A 16,242-nucleotide genomic window follows, 5' to 3' on the forward strand; every position below is an offset into this window, starting at 1 on the left:
ACTCATAGATTACCTCGTTTCATAAGCGTAATTCCTAACATGCTACTTCCTGCAGACTGTTTAAAGGCATACGTTCGTTAACTTTCGACGAACATCTGACTGCAGATACCATGTGAGAGTAAGTGGAAGCCTAAGTGCCTTGTTTACCAAGACACACAAGTTTTATCGAAACCATAATAAACAGAGCTCAGCGGACGTGGATATGGGCGTCATGCGAACATAGTATTACGCACTGCATTATGTTAATAATTTCGAACAACTGTAATGGAAAGCATGGGAACATGAGACAAATTCTTGGAAATTTTACGGAAATGACACTAGTTTCTGTTAAAAACACACACATTTTATTGTTTACACACCACATTATTTGCGAGGACATTCTTATATACGTCAGTACAGATAAAGCAGAAACTTATTACCTTATTTTGACCCCTATGTCTTTGAATGGCTTAGGGATCAAGGCTCCCTTAACGCTGTTGACATCAAAATTAACACGTTGCAGAAAAAATGGAAATGAAAATGCTACCTAACAACTTTCTATATAGAATAGAGCAAATATGCAATGTGTAACAAACAAGTGAAGAAGTTCCTAGATTTGTAGAGTGTATGCTGAGGAATAAAATGAGAATGTGAACTCATATCTAGAAATATTATCTGTTGATGCAATGGAGCTTGGAAGCTGTAGGGGCCAGCGCAACCCCTTTCGTTGGGAATGTGCATTTGTAGGCTTTTGTGTCAGGCTTGGACTCGTTCCTCTCCACCTAATGTAGTACGTGGTGTCAGGCACAGAGCAATAAATTCCGCTTGCTCTCTATCAGCGTAAAAATTCGAGTTTGCTGCCTGAAGTTTGCTTAGCCGCATGTTTTTCGGACGGCAGTTCCTATCGTCAAATTTTTCCGTAAGAGGTTGTACAACCACTAAAATGTATGCAGAGTAGATATACTGCCTTATTCAAACAGAGTGACCATCTTGTAGAAATAATAATATTAGTAATTGATTTGCTGCCTCTGGTCATACAGATGGTATCTTTACGAGTGTCGACTCACTATTAATTCGTCATCAAGTGATCTGCTTTAAAAGGTGAGGACTTGGTAGCAACCTGAAACACTGTTACAAACTATGTAACCTGAGTCCAAAATAAGTAATATAAAAGAAAATCCCTTGTAGTTTGTCAGTATGGTTTTGTTACAAACTGTGAAGAAAAAAATGAATCACAGAAAGGGACATGCATATGTGTAAGCGTTATCTAGCCTTTAGCAAGGATGTACAGTGTAACACAGATTTGGCCAGGTAGGTTGTTGTGGGATACAGCCAGGGTTGTACCACGGGCCACAGCTGGGAGGTTGGGGACACTGCAGGAACGGCCACCACGGAATTGGACGGCACTGCTGTGGGATGTCGTACATTGCCTCCTGCGGTTGGGACTGTCGCTGAGGTTGGAGTTGGGGATATGGGATCGGTTGGGGAACGGCGTAAGGCTGGGACACCGAGATGGGGAAAGGGACTGGCCACGGCTGCGAGATGGGAATGGACTGGGACTGAGGCACGGGGATGGACTGCGGTTGTGGAATGGGGATGGGTTGCGGCTGAGAAATGGGGACACGTTGTGGCTGTGGAAGTGGGTAAGGTTGTGGCTGTGGAATCGGAATGGCTTGCTGCTGTGGAATGGGCATGGGACGTAGCTGTGGGAAAGGCATGGGCTGTGCCTGTGGTAGAGGTACAGCCACGGGCTGTGGGTACGGGAAGAACGGCCGCAGCTGCGTTTGTTGGGGAGTCGTCAGGAGCTGTTGGGGGAACGTGTAGGGCGTGTACTGGGAACAGCACGACCAGCAGCAGGGCCCGCCGAAGCCCGCCTGCCAGCACTGGGAGCAGTTGACGCGCGAGCACGCCTCCGGGGGGCAGAAGGGCCCGCACGGCGGCAGCCCGTCGCAGCCCACGTCGTTCTCGTCGCAGTCGGACAGCAGGCAGTCGCCCGTCGGGGACGGCTGTGGCTGCAGGACCAGCCGGGACGAAGTGTCGTTGCCCTGCTGCACGGTGCGGGTCACGTCGACCGTCGGCGGTACGTTCACTACAATGGTCTGGTTCACCTCGCCGGGCTTTATTGGTGGCACCTTAATGATTGTTGAGCTGCTCGTCGCCTTGTCAAGCAACACTGCGAGCATCAGCAGCAGCACTGTCAGCCCCATCTTCGTCTGAAACATGGACGTAATACTTACTATTCAGTCATTTAAACTATGAACAGCATGTTACGAAAGTTACTCTGAAACTATATATCTCCTATTCTTTATAGTGACTGAGTGTCTACGCCAGTTTACGTATCAGTACTAATAAACCTGGTCGCTACTGCTCTCTAGCAGGCGTTCCAACGTTCATGGGGCGTGGCAGGAGGTATGTATTACCCGTTTCCATTAGTTTCTCATAAAATTTTTATATGAAGTATTTTGTAAGTAATTATTAGTACATACTTTATCTTCCTGTAACTGGGCTTTATAAACTTTTTAAAGTAATGTCACTTCTCTACATAATAAATCACCATTACAATGCAATGAACACCCTTAGCTGCTTACAGGCGTTGACATATGTCAACGGGGACAGAAGAAAATGTGTGCCGCGACTGGGACTCGAACCCGGGATCTCCTGCTTACATGGCAGACGCTCTATCCAACTTTTTTTTTTTAATCTCATTTTTTTTTTCGTTTTCGTTCGTTGTATCTACTCTGGGCGGACGTCAAAAGACACCCGTTTCAGTTCTTTGTTGATCCATTAACTCAGTTTTTGTATTACAGAGGGCAGCTAGCCCTCTGACCGAACACGCTGAGCTACCATGCCGGCATCCAACTGAGCCATCGAGGACACAGAGGATAGCGCGACTGCAGGGATTTATCTCTGGCACGCCTCCCGCGAAACCCACATTCTCAACGTATTGCCCCGCACTACATTCGTAGTGCCCCCGCCCATTATATTCATTACTCGCGGCGCGTTGCCAATTCACGTAAGGGTTCGGGCACTGTTTGTGCATTCGCACAGAAGAAGAATATGGTCAAGTGGCCGGTGAGCCTTAACTACATATATACTAAGATGGTATCAGTTCTTTCTTAGTATATAAATCACCATGGTCGGTTCAGTGGGTAGTTAAAAAACTATACTCCTAACAGAGATACAAAAGTAGGCGGTAGTTAAAAATGTGGATGACCCATGCACTACATCAATCTCCTGATTATCCTAGTGTGGAATATCTTGTATGCGGATCACTTCTGCTTGTGAAACGTAGCTTTAACAGAGATGTCTGTGAACTGGAATTTGACCATCTAAGTCTGGTATATACAGTTAAGAATCTGTGTTCGACAGGGAAGAGAGGGAATACGCCGTGATCGAGAAATTGGTTATCACAAGCATAGATACACTGAGCTGCATATTTGGAGTACGAAGCACAGAATTCAGTTTATTGTACTGATGCTCTAACTCCCCAGAAACTGAGAGCAGTTGTCAGGAAAAAGACGATGGAAAATAGAAAAAAATGAACGATCATTTCCCGAACGTCAACTGAAATTAAGTGATACGAAATACAATTTATTCTAAACGTAATTTTGTTGATAATCTGTCAGTCTCCGGCGAGTAACGTGTACGTAGTGCGGTGGGATTTCAGACCTAACACGCAGCATGATTCAGAAATGTAGTAAATAGCATTTTCCGGTGAAAACATCTGTATTTTGATCTACCGTGTTTTTCAGTTTTCCACGCAGTCTACTAATTTTGGATCTTCCTGCTAATGTCTTCTTTGTGTCGTTGTCCTGTGTCTGGCAGCAGCAGCAGAAGAAGAGAGTTCCTAATCTCTGAAACAGAGATGTGTTATTGAATTCCTCACTGCAGAACAAACTGATTCAATTTTGGTGACGACGCTGGTTTAAGATTCGTTGCGTAAGCGATGCTTTGTGAGATCAGTTGATAGGTTCGGTCAAGCATAGTCGATTCTCGAGATTGGCGTCTCAATCGTTAGGAGTGTTGGTACGTTTATTAGAAGTTGACTGGCGCCGCGTGATCTTACATGACTCTGTGCTATGAGTTCCTGGCTCATACCGCCGCTCGCAGAGTGAGCGTGACGATTTGCGCACTGTTAGTAGCGAGACTGCACGAACAGGACCACATGTATCGATATACAATTCTCTGGAGGCAGCAACAAGAGCCTTACTGAGTTACAGTAGTTAGCCAGTGCTACCTAAGCGTTGATTAATATTTTTGTTCCATTCTTTCATTCTTTTCATATGTAACATTGTACATACGATGGTGCTAATTTCCTTTCCTGTTCAAGCGGTTGTAGGCGCTTCAGTCCGGAACCGCGCTGCTCCTACGGTCACAGGTTCGTATCCTGCCTCGGGCACGGATGTGTTTGATGTCCTTCGGTTAGTTAGGCTTAAGTCGTTCCAGATCTAGGGGACTGATGACCTCAGATGTTAAGTCCCATAGTGCTCAGAGCCACTTGAGGTATTTTTTTTTTCTTTTCCTGTTTTACTTTGTGGCACAAAACCTTCGTAAGGCAGAGCTAAGTTCCGATTTTCATGGTGATATTCGTTTCAGCGCTATGAAACTTTTTCATGTAATTTACATTTTCGATATTGCACGGTGTAGTTTGCCTCTACTGAAAAGATTTAATACAGGCATTGATCACAGGTTAGTTCCCGTTATTTTCACCTTCAATCCGAAAAGACTGCGTTCAACATTAGCGAAGTTTAATACTTCGCTCATGAAGCAAAGTGAATTACAGATCCATCAAAAATTTCATAAGAAACCTCGTTCTGAGCAAACTTGATGAAATGAATTTGAGACTTCCAGACTCTTAGAACCGATAATTTCATGTATTCATGAGCCTTAGAAATGCAACAAAAAGTCTATTAGTTCCTGAGGCATCTTCAGACTCGTCTAACAATGAACGTAAATGGAGAGACATACAGTGGAATATGAAGGTATCTGCTTGAAAGTTGAAAAAAATAGGAAAGGGCATTCGCAATTTACCAAATATTTTATCACGCAAATAATAGAAGAAAAATTTTTAAATGCACGGTGGCAGTCAGAAGAACTATACGAAACCAACCGTCATAACAAATATCGACCGATTGTAACAGATAAGCAAGATGTGATTTGCATGGTGAGGGATTTAAACCGGAAGCGTATACTTCGAGTACTGCAGCATTACCCGAAGAACAATCATTTGACAACAATAGAGAGAAAATGATAATGACAAGGCTACAGGCCAAAATAACGTGGCAAAAGAAGTTTTGCAATTAGGAAAGAAAGAGCTGTTAGTTCCTTCAACAATACACATCACTAAGTTTACTAAGATGAGGGAAACATTAAAAATGCTGCAGTGATACTATCGCTTAAGAACGTTTCAGAGGAAGTCTTGAGAAATGCCGTCCTCCAAGAAGACCCTCGTTCTGCCAGAAGCGTTGTCAAAGAGAGTGGTGGAGTGAAAAGTTTCAGGTCGCCCTCTTGACCCTGCGGTACAAAACTGACACTAAAATGCTAAAAAAAATCAGCAATAATCAACGATATATGGACACAGAAGGCAATGGAAGCAACTGCAAGAGGCACATTGTGTGTATGGGCAGCATATATGGCGCGTAATGAAAAATGTATCAGAAAGATCACATCATAGGCTCAGAATTCAAGGTTAGTCCCCTACTCGAGTCTCCAGGAGGTGAGTGTCAAGTGCGAGGTAACCAAGAACTGAAAAACCACCGAAAATATAACATTCTACGAGTTGAGGCGTGGAATGTAAGAAACTAAGCTCTTGCTGTTGAGAAGAAGTATCACCCTCGCTTGTTCAAAGAACCTATAGAAATATACAAACATGACAAAAGCTTCAACAAGAAAGAAGAAAACCTAAATGTGAACGGATCCTGGATTTTCGTGTTGCAGCGAACGAACATTGTAGGTAGCAAGGGAAGAACCGTAGCGGAAATCACAACGGAAAAGCCTTGGACGTTGGTGTGCCAGATACATATAGTTTGCGGCCGCGAGTTCGATTCCAATCAACCATTAGTAATGAAGCGTGAAGCTTTGATAACGCCAACCGCACGTGCTGGCGTAACTTCGAAAAAATCAAAGAAACTGAGACAATCTCCAACAGGCAGTTTGTCAAAGTGTACTTTCACAGAACCGTCTGGAAGACCTAATATGGAAATAAGTGGCATGCTGAAATACTGAGGAATGATAAGATGGGTTTGAAATTGTCTGAAGCATCAGGAACTGTGATAACAAATATCATAGTAGGCAGTTTAGGTGCAGAGGAAAGAACATATCTAAATTGGCTATAAGGAAGCTCGACTGATAAACATACTTACAAAGCAGGTAACTGAAGATACCTTGGGTAACTGAAGTAATACTTCAAGTGATCGACGAAAAAAAAAATACAAAGACGTGCAACAACAGACACAACAAGTGCAGAAAAGCCAAGCCGAAATGGGTGCAGGAAAAATGTGATCTAAAATGGAATGTTAAATGCGAGGATAGATTCAGCATATAGAAAAATGAAAAAAAAAAAAACGTTCGGAGGCAACAACAAGAATGGACGACGAAGAACGAAATGGTGTGATTATAAACGATATAGGATATGGACGCCATCTTTCGTCCCTACTGCTTAAATTATACCTCAAAGAAGTAATGACGGAAGTAAAAGTAAGATTCAAGAGTGTGATTGAAATTCGTGTAGAAGGGTATCAATGATAAGATTCGCAATCCTCAGTGAAGGCGATGAGGCAGGATCTGTTGAAAGAAATGTAGTGACTAACGGGTACAGAAAGTGGATAGAAAATAAACCAAAGGAACACGAAAGTAAGGAAGAGTAACATAAGTTATTGATGAGCTTCACATCGAATTAGGGGATCTCGAAGTAGAAGAATTTAAGAAATTTTGCTACCCTCGAAGGAAAACGCATTTAGGCGTAGCGCTTCATATCACGCCTATTTTAAGTAAGAGACGGTATTGGGCAAACAGCTTCAGATAATGAGTCATGGTTACTGCATGACAGATGCGCTCTGATCCAGTAGCTAGCGACGACTGTAGCCGAAAGCCGACAGCTTCTTACGGACTATGAAATTATCAAGTAGTTAAAACATTTTTTTTTGGGAACAAAACTGTAGTTATTGTGATTATCACGATTGTCATTAATTGTTTAATTTTTATTAATTTGAATGATGGTGTGGATGGAAAGTAACATATTAAATAAATATTCTTATAGCTATTAACTTAGTACAGATTAGTGTGGGAACTGTGATTGTACAGAGAAAGTAAATTATACTTTCAGGGCAATTTTGTAATGCACAACTAGCCAGTTTATGGCACTGGGAGAACAAGAAACATTTTACGATAATTCTGCTGTTTAAAGAGGGAGCTATTCTAATACCTGTGGACTTTCTAATTTCGTTCATTTAGTAAACAGTTCACAAAAGCTATTGAGTTGTGATTGGTAAAACAGAAAAACGACAATAATTGCGCAGTTTAATACTAATATCCTATTGGTTACGATATATACCACTCAATGAAAGGACATTACGTACACGCGTATTTTGTTGCATGTTGTACAAGCTGTGACCGCAAACAAAACATTCGTAGTGGTGAAATTTTGAAATATTTGAGCGAGCATTCTGTCACAGAGAATCCGTTTGGTGATTGGTTCGGTTAATCACCATAAACTAACTATTATGAGTGACTGTGATTACGTCTGAGTGTTGAAACTTAAGATTAGCAAGGATTTGGTAACGCTTTTGTATCAAACAAGTGTCAGTATATCGAAGACTTCATCCACATACCACCTTTCAATTAATCGCTCATTAAATCTGATACTGAGAAACATTTGTTCGCCCGTTGTGTTCCTAGAACGTTATTAGTATAGAGTGAATCGTGGGGGAAATCTTGCAGATATGTGTGTAAGCTTCAGACACAGAAGGTTTTTGCAGGTGGGAAGCTGTACACGATTCGCTGGAAGAACTCGAAGAAAATAATATTAGCGAAAAGACAAGACAGCTAGTAATTTTTCTGAGGGTTCAAGATGAAATGCAGTGCTTAACTGACAGCGGCAGTGATCTTTGTGCTATCAGTCAGAAGTTGTTAGATGCTTTACCTAATAAGGAGGAGTTGGTAATAATACCTATCATGGATATTCAAATAATTGTAACCACTGGAAAAGTAAAGAAGCTTGTTAAATTTGAAATGATTTACTTAATAACTTAAGTGGTATCCAGTTGTGTAACAACTGTCTCATAATTTCCAGTTTGAGGATCGACGCGTAGATAGCGGTAGATTTCTTTAATAAATACAAGGGCAAGCTGGGTTTCAGTGATGATTGTGTGACTTTGTAAGTAAAGGGTGATAGTACTCCATTTTCCAGGAAAAAGAAACAGATGAGGAAAGTGACAGAATTCGTATAAGGTATTGTAGGAAAAGGATTTGTAAGGATGTAATGAATGCAGTGAAGAAACGGAGGTGACCCAGAAGAATCATTGGCAGTAGAAGAGCAAAAGGAAAAAATAACACATGAAAATATTAAGAAAAACGCTTTAGCGAGAAATAGACGGCATGACGCTAGGGCGTCTCCTACTAGCATTAAGATTGGAGACTTGGTCTTGGTCTAAAGAGAAAAAATCAAGCAAGGTAATGGCAGAAACCAAATGGTTTACTAATGAGTACCCGATTCCGGCCATCCTTATGTAGGTTTTCCATGATTTCCCTAAATTGTTCCAGGATAATTCCTGGATGGTTTCTTTGAAAGGGCATGGCCGACGTCCTTCCCCATCCTCCCATAATCAGATGAGAACGAGTACTTTGCTGTTTGGTCCCTTTCACCAACTCAGTCAACCAACCAACCGACTGATGAATACATGGGTCCATTTAGGGTGACTGAGAAACCACATCCTAATGCCTTTAGGTTAGATTATTGGAAATCAGGAAAACTGTTGACAACATTGACTTAGAGAGATATGTACACCAAGATCAGGAACAGGGGACAAAGATTGCACTCTTCACAATGTCAGGTGACTGACGATCACCAAGTACTCTAGTTAATGGCGACATTATTTCGTTTTCATTTCATGTTATCACTCTTCCTCTTTGGTCATTCGGAACTTTGTCTATCATCTTTTATCATCTACACTATCAAGAGAAAAGTAGAGATATTACAGGATGTTGTGTAAAAGTTAATTTTAGGAAGCGTAAAGAAATTCAGAGTCAAATATTAAGAAATTTGGAAGAGTTGTAATGAGGTCTATGAATAGCGAAGAAAGTAATTAACAGATAAATAAAATAATTTGTTGATGAGAAGGATGTGTTGTTGTGAAAAATAGGCAATGGATACTGAAGTAGTGGTGTAATGATAAAAACTACAGGAATGAAATGATCTGTACAAGGAAATATATTGTGGAATGATCTTACTTGTGGTAGAAGGGTGTTTTATTTTGTTGAAAAATAGACAGGATGTTGTTGAAAAGTGAAGCAAATAATACGCTATGTGGTTTTTCAGGAAACCTACTATAGGTAAACTAACTAGTTATGGAATGAAGCACTGATTTTAGAACAGCATTATGTTGGGATGAAAAGTGATTATGGGTATTGGAATAGTAACGAAGTACTTAAAGGATGTGACAAAATAAACTGCTTAGTATGATAGAGTTTTAGTGGTAATATTGAATAGTTTTCCTAATATGACTAAACCCAAGTGTGTGTGTGTGTGTGTGTGTGTGACAGAGAGAGAGAGAGAGAGAGAGAGAAGGACAAAAAAGTGGTATGAAGACTATATATAAACTGAAGAGAAATGTGTAAAAACAGTGGCCACTGTTTTATGCTTGTAACTTTGTAAAAGAATTATTTATGCAAGTTTTAAGCTTTTTTGAAAAAAATTGCAAAACTTAGTAAAGTAAGATTTACTGAGTTACTTAAGTAAATGTTTAAAATGCTTTCACTAACAACCAGTTTTACTAATGTTATTGATGTTTTCCACTTTGAAGAGTCATGCTTTTCAAGGAGTTTCGTATTTTCGTCATTTGAGAGTGCCAATTAAAGAAAAATTCCGCCATTAATTTACTTTCTAAGGCAAGACAAGAATCAAATAACTCAAAATTGTAGCTGAAAATATAAAGCAAAATAATAAATTTAAGGAAAATACATGTACTAGTATTTATCTTTCAGGAAGTTCTGCATAGAATAGTATTCTTAGATAAGTATGGTTTCAGGTAAATGACCAAGTAACTGCAGCCTTGACTGCGTTGTAAACAGAGGTGGAGTGTTATGGACACCACACAAGTAAGGCGCTGTGATGTTGTAAGTAAAACGACTTCAGATGTGGGACACTAGTGATGCGCCGTACATAATGTAGATATGGACCTATAATTATACGTAGGCTCGTTACTGAGTGAAAATTGTAGAACTACTTGGAGTGAACTAGAACAAATTGGAGAGAGTATAAATAAAAAAATATTTTGAAATTAAAAGAGACCATAAATGCCGTATTTAACTGAAATGGTGTAAGTAATCTGAACAGCTTTCGAAACAAATTAATTTGCTGCTTCGAAAAAGAATTTGTATAAAGGATGTCAGGGAAAATGAGCTTTTGTAAATTAATAGACTAGATTACTTTTAGAACTGACAAGTCCAGAGAAAGAACTATGTATTTTAGTTTACTAATGTTGCTATTGGAAAGTCGTGATGTGGCATAGTTATTAATAATTTGTTTGCAAAAATCTGTTACAATTATAGGGAGTATGAGTCATAGCGCTTCATATCGAACTTATAGTAAGTAAGAGACGGTAGTGGGCAATCAGCTTCAGACAATGAGTCATGGTTATCGTATGACAGATGCGTTTTGATCCGATACCTAGCTGCACGTAGCTACGACTGTGACCGAAAGCTGTCAGATGTTTAAGGACCTTGAAATTGACAAGCAGTTGGAAACAAAACTATTTATTGTACTTATTGTGTCTGTCAATTATCCTAATTTGTTTATTAATGTGAATGATAGTGTGAAGAGAAAGTAAGATATTAAATGAATATTGTTATGTCTATTAACTGGGTACACATTAGAGTGAGACCTGTGATTGTGCAGAGAAGGCGAATTATACCCAGGGGAAGTATGAAATGTAAAACTAGGAAGTTTATGGGACTGGGCGAACAAGAAACGTTTTACGATAATTCTCTTATTTAAAGAGGGAGTTATTTTGATATTTATGAGTTTCTAAGGTTGTTCCGTTAGTAAATTTTTCGTTAGAGCTATTAAGCTGTGATTTGTCACATTCAAAAGGCACGGTATTGTGCCGTTTAATAGTAATATTGGATTGGCTATGATGTGCATCAGCCAATCCGAGAACAGTACTCTCGCACATATTTTTTCGTTTAAAGAATTACTTTATTATGTCTAAAGAGTGGAGTTCGGAACTGAGCCGCCATCATGTTTGTTTGCGAATATAAGGAGCCCTGAACATATGTGATAATTTTGCAGAATAATGATTAAAAGTTAGCCGTGTGGTGCCACAGAGTCGATGCGAACGTGAGAGAAATACGAAGACGTGAAATTCCGAATTTAAAAACTGTAATTTGATTTGAATAACCAAAATCCGCGTAGCATGCTATACAAGCCGTGACCGCAACTTGGAAGTTCGTAGTGGCTAAATTGTATAATGTCAGAACTAGTACTCTGTCACACACGCTTGATAAACTTTTTGGTAACGGGTTCTGTTGATTACAATAAGGTGGCTATTACGAGTGACTGATTGCGTGTGAGTGTTGAAACTTAAGGCTAACAGGGGCTTGGCTGTGTTTTTTCATCAAAAAAAGTGGCAGTACATCGAAGTTTTCACTCACGAACTACCTTTCAATTAATCGCTTACCTAACTTGATACTTAAAAATATTTGTAGCACCTGTTAAACTCGTACAATGCTGCTGGTTATACTACAGATTTTCCAGTAGAGGAACATGTTTCATTTTCAACAGGGGAGGCTTGTGGACAGGACTGCAGAGGAAGAAATCATCAGAAGGTGAGTGAACATTATTTCTGAAGGACGAGCACATAGAAATTGCGACACTGCAGCATGGCAAAAGTCCATAAAGGCCATTAACAGCCGACTAGCACCGGAAAAGAAGACATTCCTGGCCAAAAGAAGTCTACTACTATAAACAATAGGCCTTATTTTGGGAAAGAAATTTCTCAGGATATACGTTTGCAGCGCAGCATTGTATGATAGTGAATTGTGGAAAAACGAGAGAAAAAGAGAATCGGAGCCTGTGAGAAGTGTTACTATAGCGGGTTGTTGAATACAAGACACATGAGAAATGAAACGATTCTTCGCAGAAGCTGCGAAAAAAAGGAACATACGGATTACACCGACAAGAAGAAGGGATGGGATGGCAGGACATAATGCTTCAGGGCATAACTTCCGTGGTACAATAGAGAGCTGTAGATGGTGACACCAACAACTATGGATCAAGGTATGCTAAGTTGAAGGTTAGGGCCCATGTATCATCATGTGTCATTTCCTGTTACTAGCTCATTGACATAAATACCTATGAAACAGGTAGGCCTTTGGCAATCACAATTTCAGTTGGTTACTGAACAGAATGAGTGAGATAGGAGATCTCAACAATAGGACAATAAGAGCAGGCAGGCCTTGGTTAATAAGACTTCCAGCTCACCCAAATTATGAAACAGCTCTTAATTAAAAAGGAAACAAATAGGACTTCAATACTGGAAAGGCTAATCATGTGATAATACATTAGCAATCAAAATATCCACGGGTGTACAGCCGGTCTACAGTGTCCTACGGGCACAATATTTCGGCGATCATACATGTCGCCATCATCAGGTGAACTGACGGACTGAGCTCCTGTGAACGTGCCGGCACGGAGATCCGTACGTTATGGCTGCTCAGAGGGAACTGGGTTTGGTCGCGACGGCAGCATATTTAAATACCCTCCGCCCGCGGCGCGCTCCCTCCGCTGTCCGCACCCCGCGCCGTGTTTTGTCCTCCGAATAAAATTCGTGCACTGGTGAGGAGCGCCAAAGATGACCTCGGTTTGAGGAAGGCCGGCGTGTACCAGATTCTGTGTCAATGTGGCAAGTCGTATATTGGTCAGACGATGCGTACCGTCGAGGATCGATGCCGTGAACACCAGAGGCACACTCGACTGATGTATCCGAACAAGTCGGCGGTTGCTGAACATTGTTTGTCGGAAAATCACGCTATGGAGTATGAACGCACGAGGATTCTGGTACAGACGTCGAGATACTGGGACATCGTTGTTAGAGAGGCCATCTAAATTCGCACCAATGACGACCTCATAAACCGTGACTGTCGCTATAATCTTAGCAAGGCTTGGGAACCAGCGATTGGGTTAATCAAGAGTAAATCGAGCAAACGTATAGTTGTGACGACCACGGCGGACAGAGCCATCACTCCGACGTCATCTCAGACGCCGTCGCAATCTGTTCCACCGCGCGACCGTGGCGCGGGGTGCGGACAGCGGAGGGAGCGCGCCGCGGGCGGAGGGTATTTAAATCGGCCGCCACCGCGACCGAACCCAGTTCCCTCTGAGCAGCCACAGCGTACGGATTTCCGTGCCGGCACGTTCACAGGAGCTCAGTCCGTCAGTTCACCTGAAGATGGCGACATGTATGATCGCCGAAATATTGTGCCCGTTGGACACTGTAGACCGGCAGTACACCCGTGGATATTTTGATTATCAAATACGCCGGGAGAAACTCAAGAATCACACAATACATTAGCAGTTTAATAAACATCCAAACTTGGCTTTTCTTTCCACAGGTTTCCACCTTAAAACACTGAAGGGCAAGTGAATTCCAATTTCAATCAGTTTATTCTCGTTGACGAGAACTACCTCACAATAACAATTCAATTTACACAACATCTAACAGATAATGAACCTCCAGTCACCAATCACCAGTAGACCACGCAACACAACTACTAGTGCCCAGTGCACCGTTTTAACGGTTCACCATTACGCGCTATGCTCTCAGTATGATAAACCATCAGCCCAAACTAATCGTTTCTCGCGCAGCAGAGCTTAAATACATTTTACGCCTTAAGATAGTTACATTCTGAAGTAATCCAGCTTACCTGGATAAAATCTGCATAGACACCACTGACGCTAGGTGACTAATCAGTCCACTGTCTTAAGGGAGCGTTGTGCACGCACACCTACCTTAAAATTAGAGGGTAGCCCTATTAGGCACAAGAAAATTTCTAACACTCGTACTTTTATTTTAATTGAACACAACACTGGCAAACAGTATGAAAGGGCCACACCAAGTGCGCTTCATCAAGTCACAAAATCATCAGTTCATTGCTCACGCTGAATGTAGCAGACAGACGTCCTGGTATATTTCACTAGGATGTGTACAGGGTGTCATTCTTCCACAGGCACTGCCTCTAATGCCGCAACGCTCCTCTTTTGTCGCCGTGGCGCCCAAAAAACAAGTCTCAATAAGAACATCAAATACAATCTTCCACGACCAGCACAGTGCGTAAAACCAATAATAAGTTTGGCCATAGGAATGTAAAACGTCACTGTAGGACAGTTACAGCAACGAACACAGGAAGTGAGAGAGAGAGAGAGGGAGGGAGGGAGAGAGAATGAACGACCCATGTCTCGCTTTTCGACTCAAGCCAGACACAGAATAACAGCAATACCGTGCGACAATGCCGTAGCAACTGACGTGGACTGCACTCCGTACTAACACATGACATCAGAAACAGACAACACTAACCTTGTTCCGAGCTTGTTGATAGTGCACAAGACCCACCACACGAAGTCCGTAGTTAATCTGTAGCATCTCCTGCCCAGGTGCTTCCATAGAATTCTTCTTGGTCGTTGCACATGCAACAGCACCTCTTTTCACTGTAAGATGATTTCCCTAACCAATAGTGTACACTCACCAAAACAGCAAGGCCAAGGAGCTTGCAGTAACAGCAACGATGCAACAAAATGCGATCTGCACGCCATTCACAATTTCGCCGACCGAAGCGTGTCTACGGAAAACTACCACCAACTACGGCGACGACACTGCACTAAAACACTTAATAGCAGACCTGTGGTGCGACACCAAACCAATCATCTCAACATAAATCGTATACATTCAGTAAGCGGGTACACGTCTTTTGTTTCAAGAACCCCGCACACGATTTTAATATCCTCCGATCAAACCGACAGTTCAACAAATCGTGCGGAATCCACAGAGCACAAACTGCAGAGGCCGTGAACACCAGCCATTAACACTTGTCTGGCCAGGCTACGCACGAGAACGCACTCGAATTCAGCCACGAAAGGCGACGCTAGCAACCCTGCCACGGGTCAGATGTTAAACACAGTAGGGAAAGACTGAAATATATCCAATGAATATCTGAGGACATAGGGATTCAGAAGTACTTAATCTTCGTGCAGTCCTATTTACTAGCAGGCAACGACATTGTTGGAGTAGATTAAACTCTCATAACCATATAAATCGCAGCAGCCCAATGATTTCACCAGGAGGAAACAATATTTCCGAAGTTAATTAATCTTGGATTGGATCACTGTTCGGAAACTAAACCGTATTCTGTACATCAACAACAGTTTTGAGGCTGTAAGCGTTTCTCACTGTCTTTCTGATCGATACAAACCATAAAATTCCATTTTTTCTTTATTTTCGCCACTTTGTTGTTGCTTTCGTTGCGTAATAGCCTTCAGATACCGCTGGCTTCGTTATTTAGTGACCTTTGTTCCTTACTTACCCTTTATCACAAAGTCTTGCAGCTCTGAAGTGAATAGAGCTGCCATAAGCACATCGTTGGTGTCATTCAAATATTTTCTATTTTTTACATACTAGTTGAAGTATCTCTATTTCTGTACTATGGCTTGATTACCGTTCTGTAGTCAGTGTGTTCTTCAAAACATATTGAGTTCTTACGTTTCGTACGCTCTGTGTTCTACAATCGCAAGTGCTTTCCCCGATTGCTACGGTATTAATAAGATTACGCATTACTTCCAACATAATTATTCCTATTAATGTGATTAGTTATTCATTGTCTCCCTAGACAAGATACGACTGTAATGAAATGAGTTCCAGTTGTAGATATTTATTGCACACTACTGTAACGAATATTGACGGAAAGAAATTTGAGGAAACATCGGGAACTCATTTGACAGGCGGCAAATCAGCGGAACGATAGGAATTATTCCAGTCGCGTCGTTCGTTTTCAGCC

At 41.4% G+C, this 16,242-nt stretch overlaps 1 protein-coding gene across 1 annotated transcript in view; it reads right to left on the reverse strand.

Annotated features, from left to right (window-relative positions):
- Nucleotides 1-321: 321 nt before the first annotated feature.
- Nucleotides 322-16,242, reverse strand: part of LOC126173246 (tyrosine-protein phosphatase non-receptor type 23-like) — a 30,731-nt gene continuing 14,810 nt past the window's right edge. Inside the window, exon 2 of the mRNA XM_049920942.1 lies at nucleotides 322-2,192. Within this exon, the coding sequence (XP_049776899.1) occupies nucleotides 1,254-2,192 (939 nt within the window). The 3' untranslated portion in view covers nucleotides 322-1,253. The remainder of the gene's footprint in view (nucleotides 2,193-16,242) is intronic.

This window comes from Schistocerca cancellata, chromosome 1, assembly GCF_023864275.1.
Source record: "Schistocerca cancellata isolate TAMUIC-IGC-003103 chromosome 1, iqSchCanc2.1, whole genome shotgun sequence".
NCBI classification, from domain to species: Eukaryota; Metazoa; Arthropoda; class Insecta; order Orthoptera; family Acrididae; genus Schistocerca; species Schistocerca cancellata.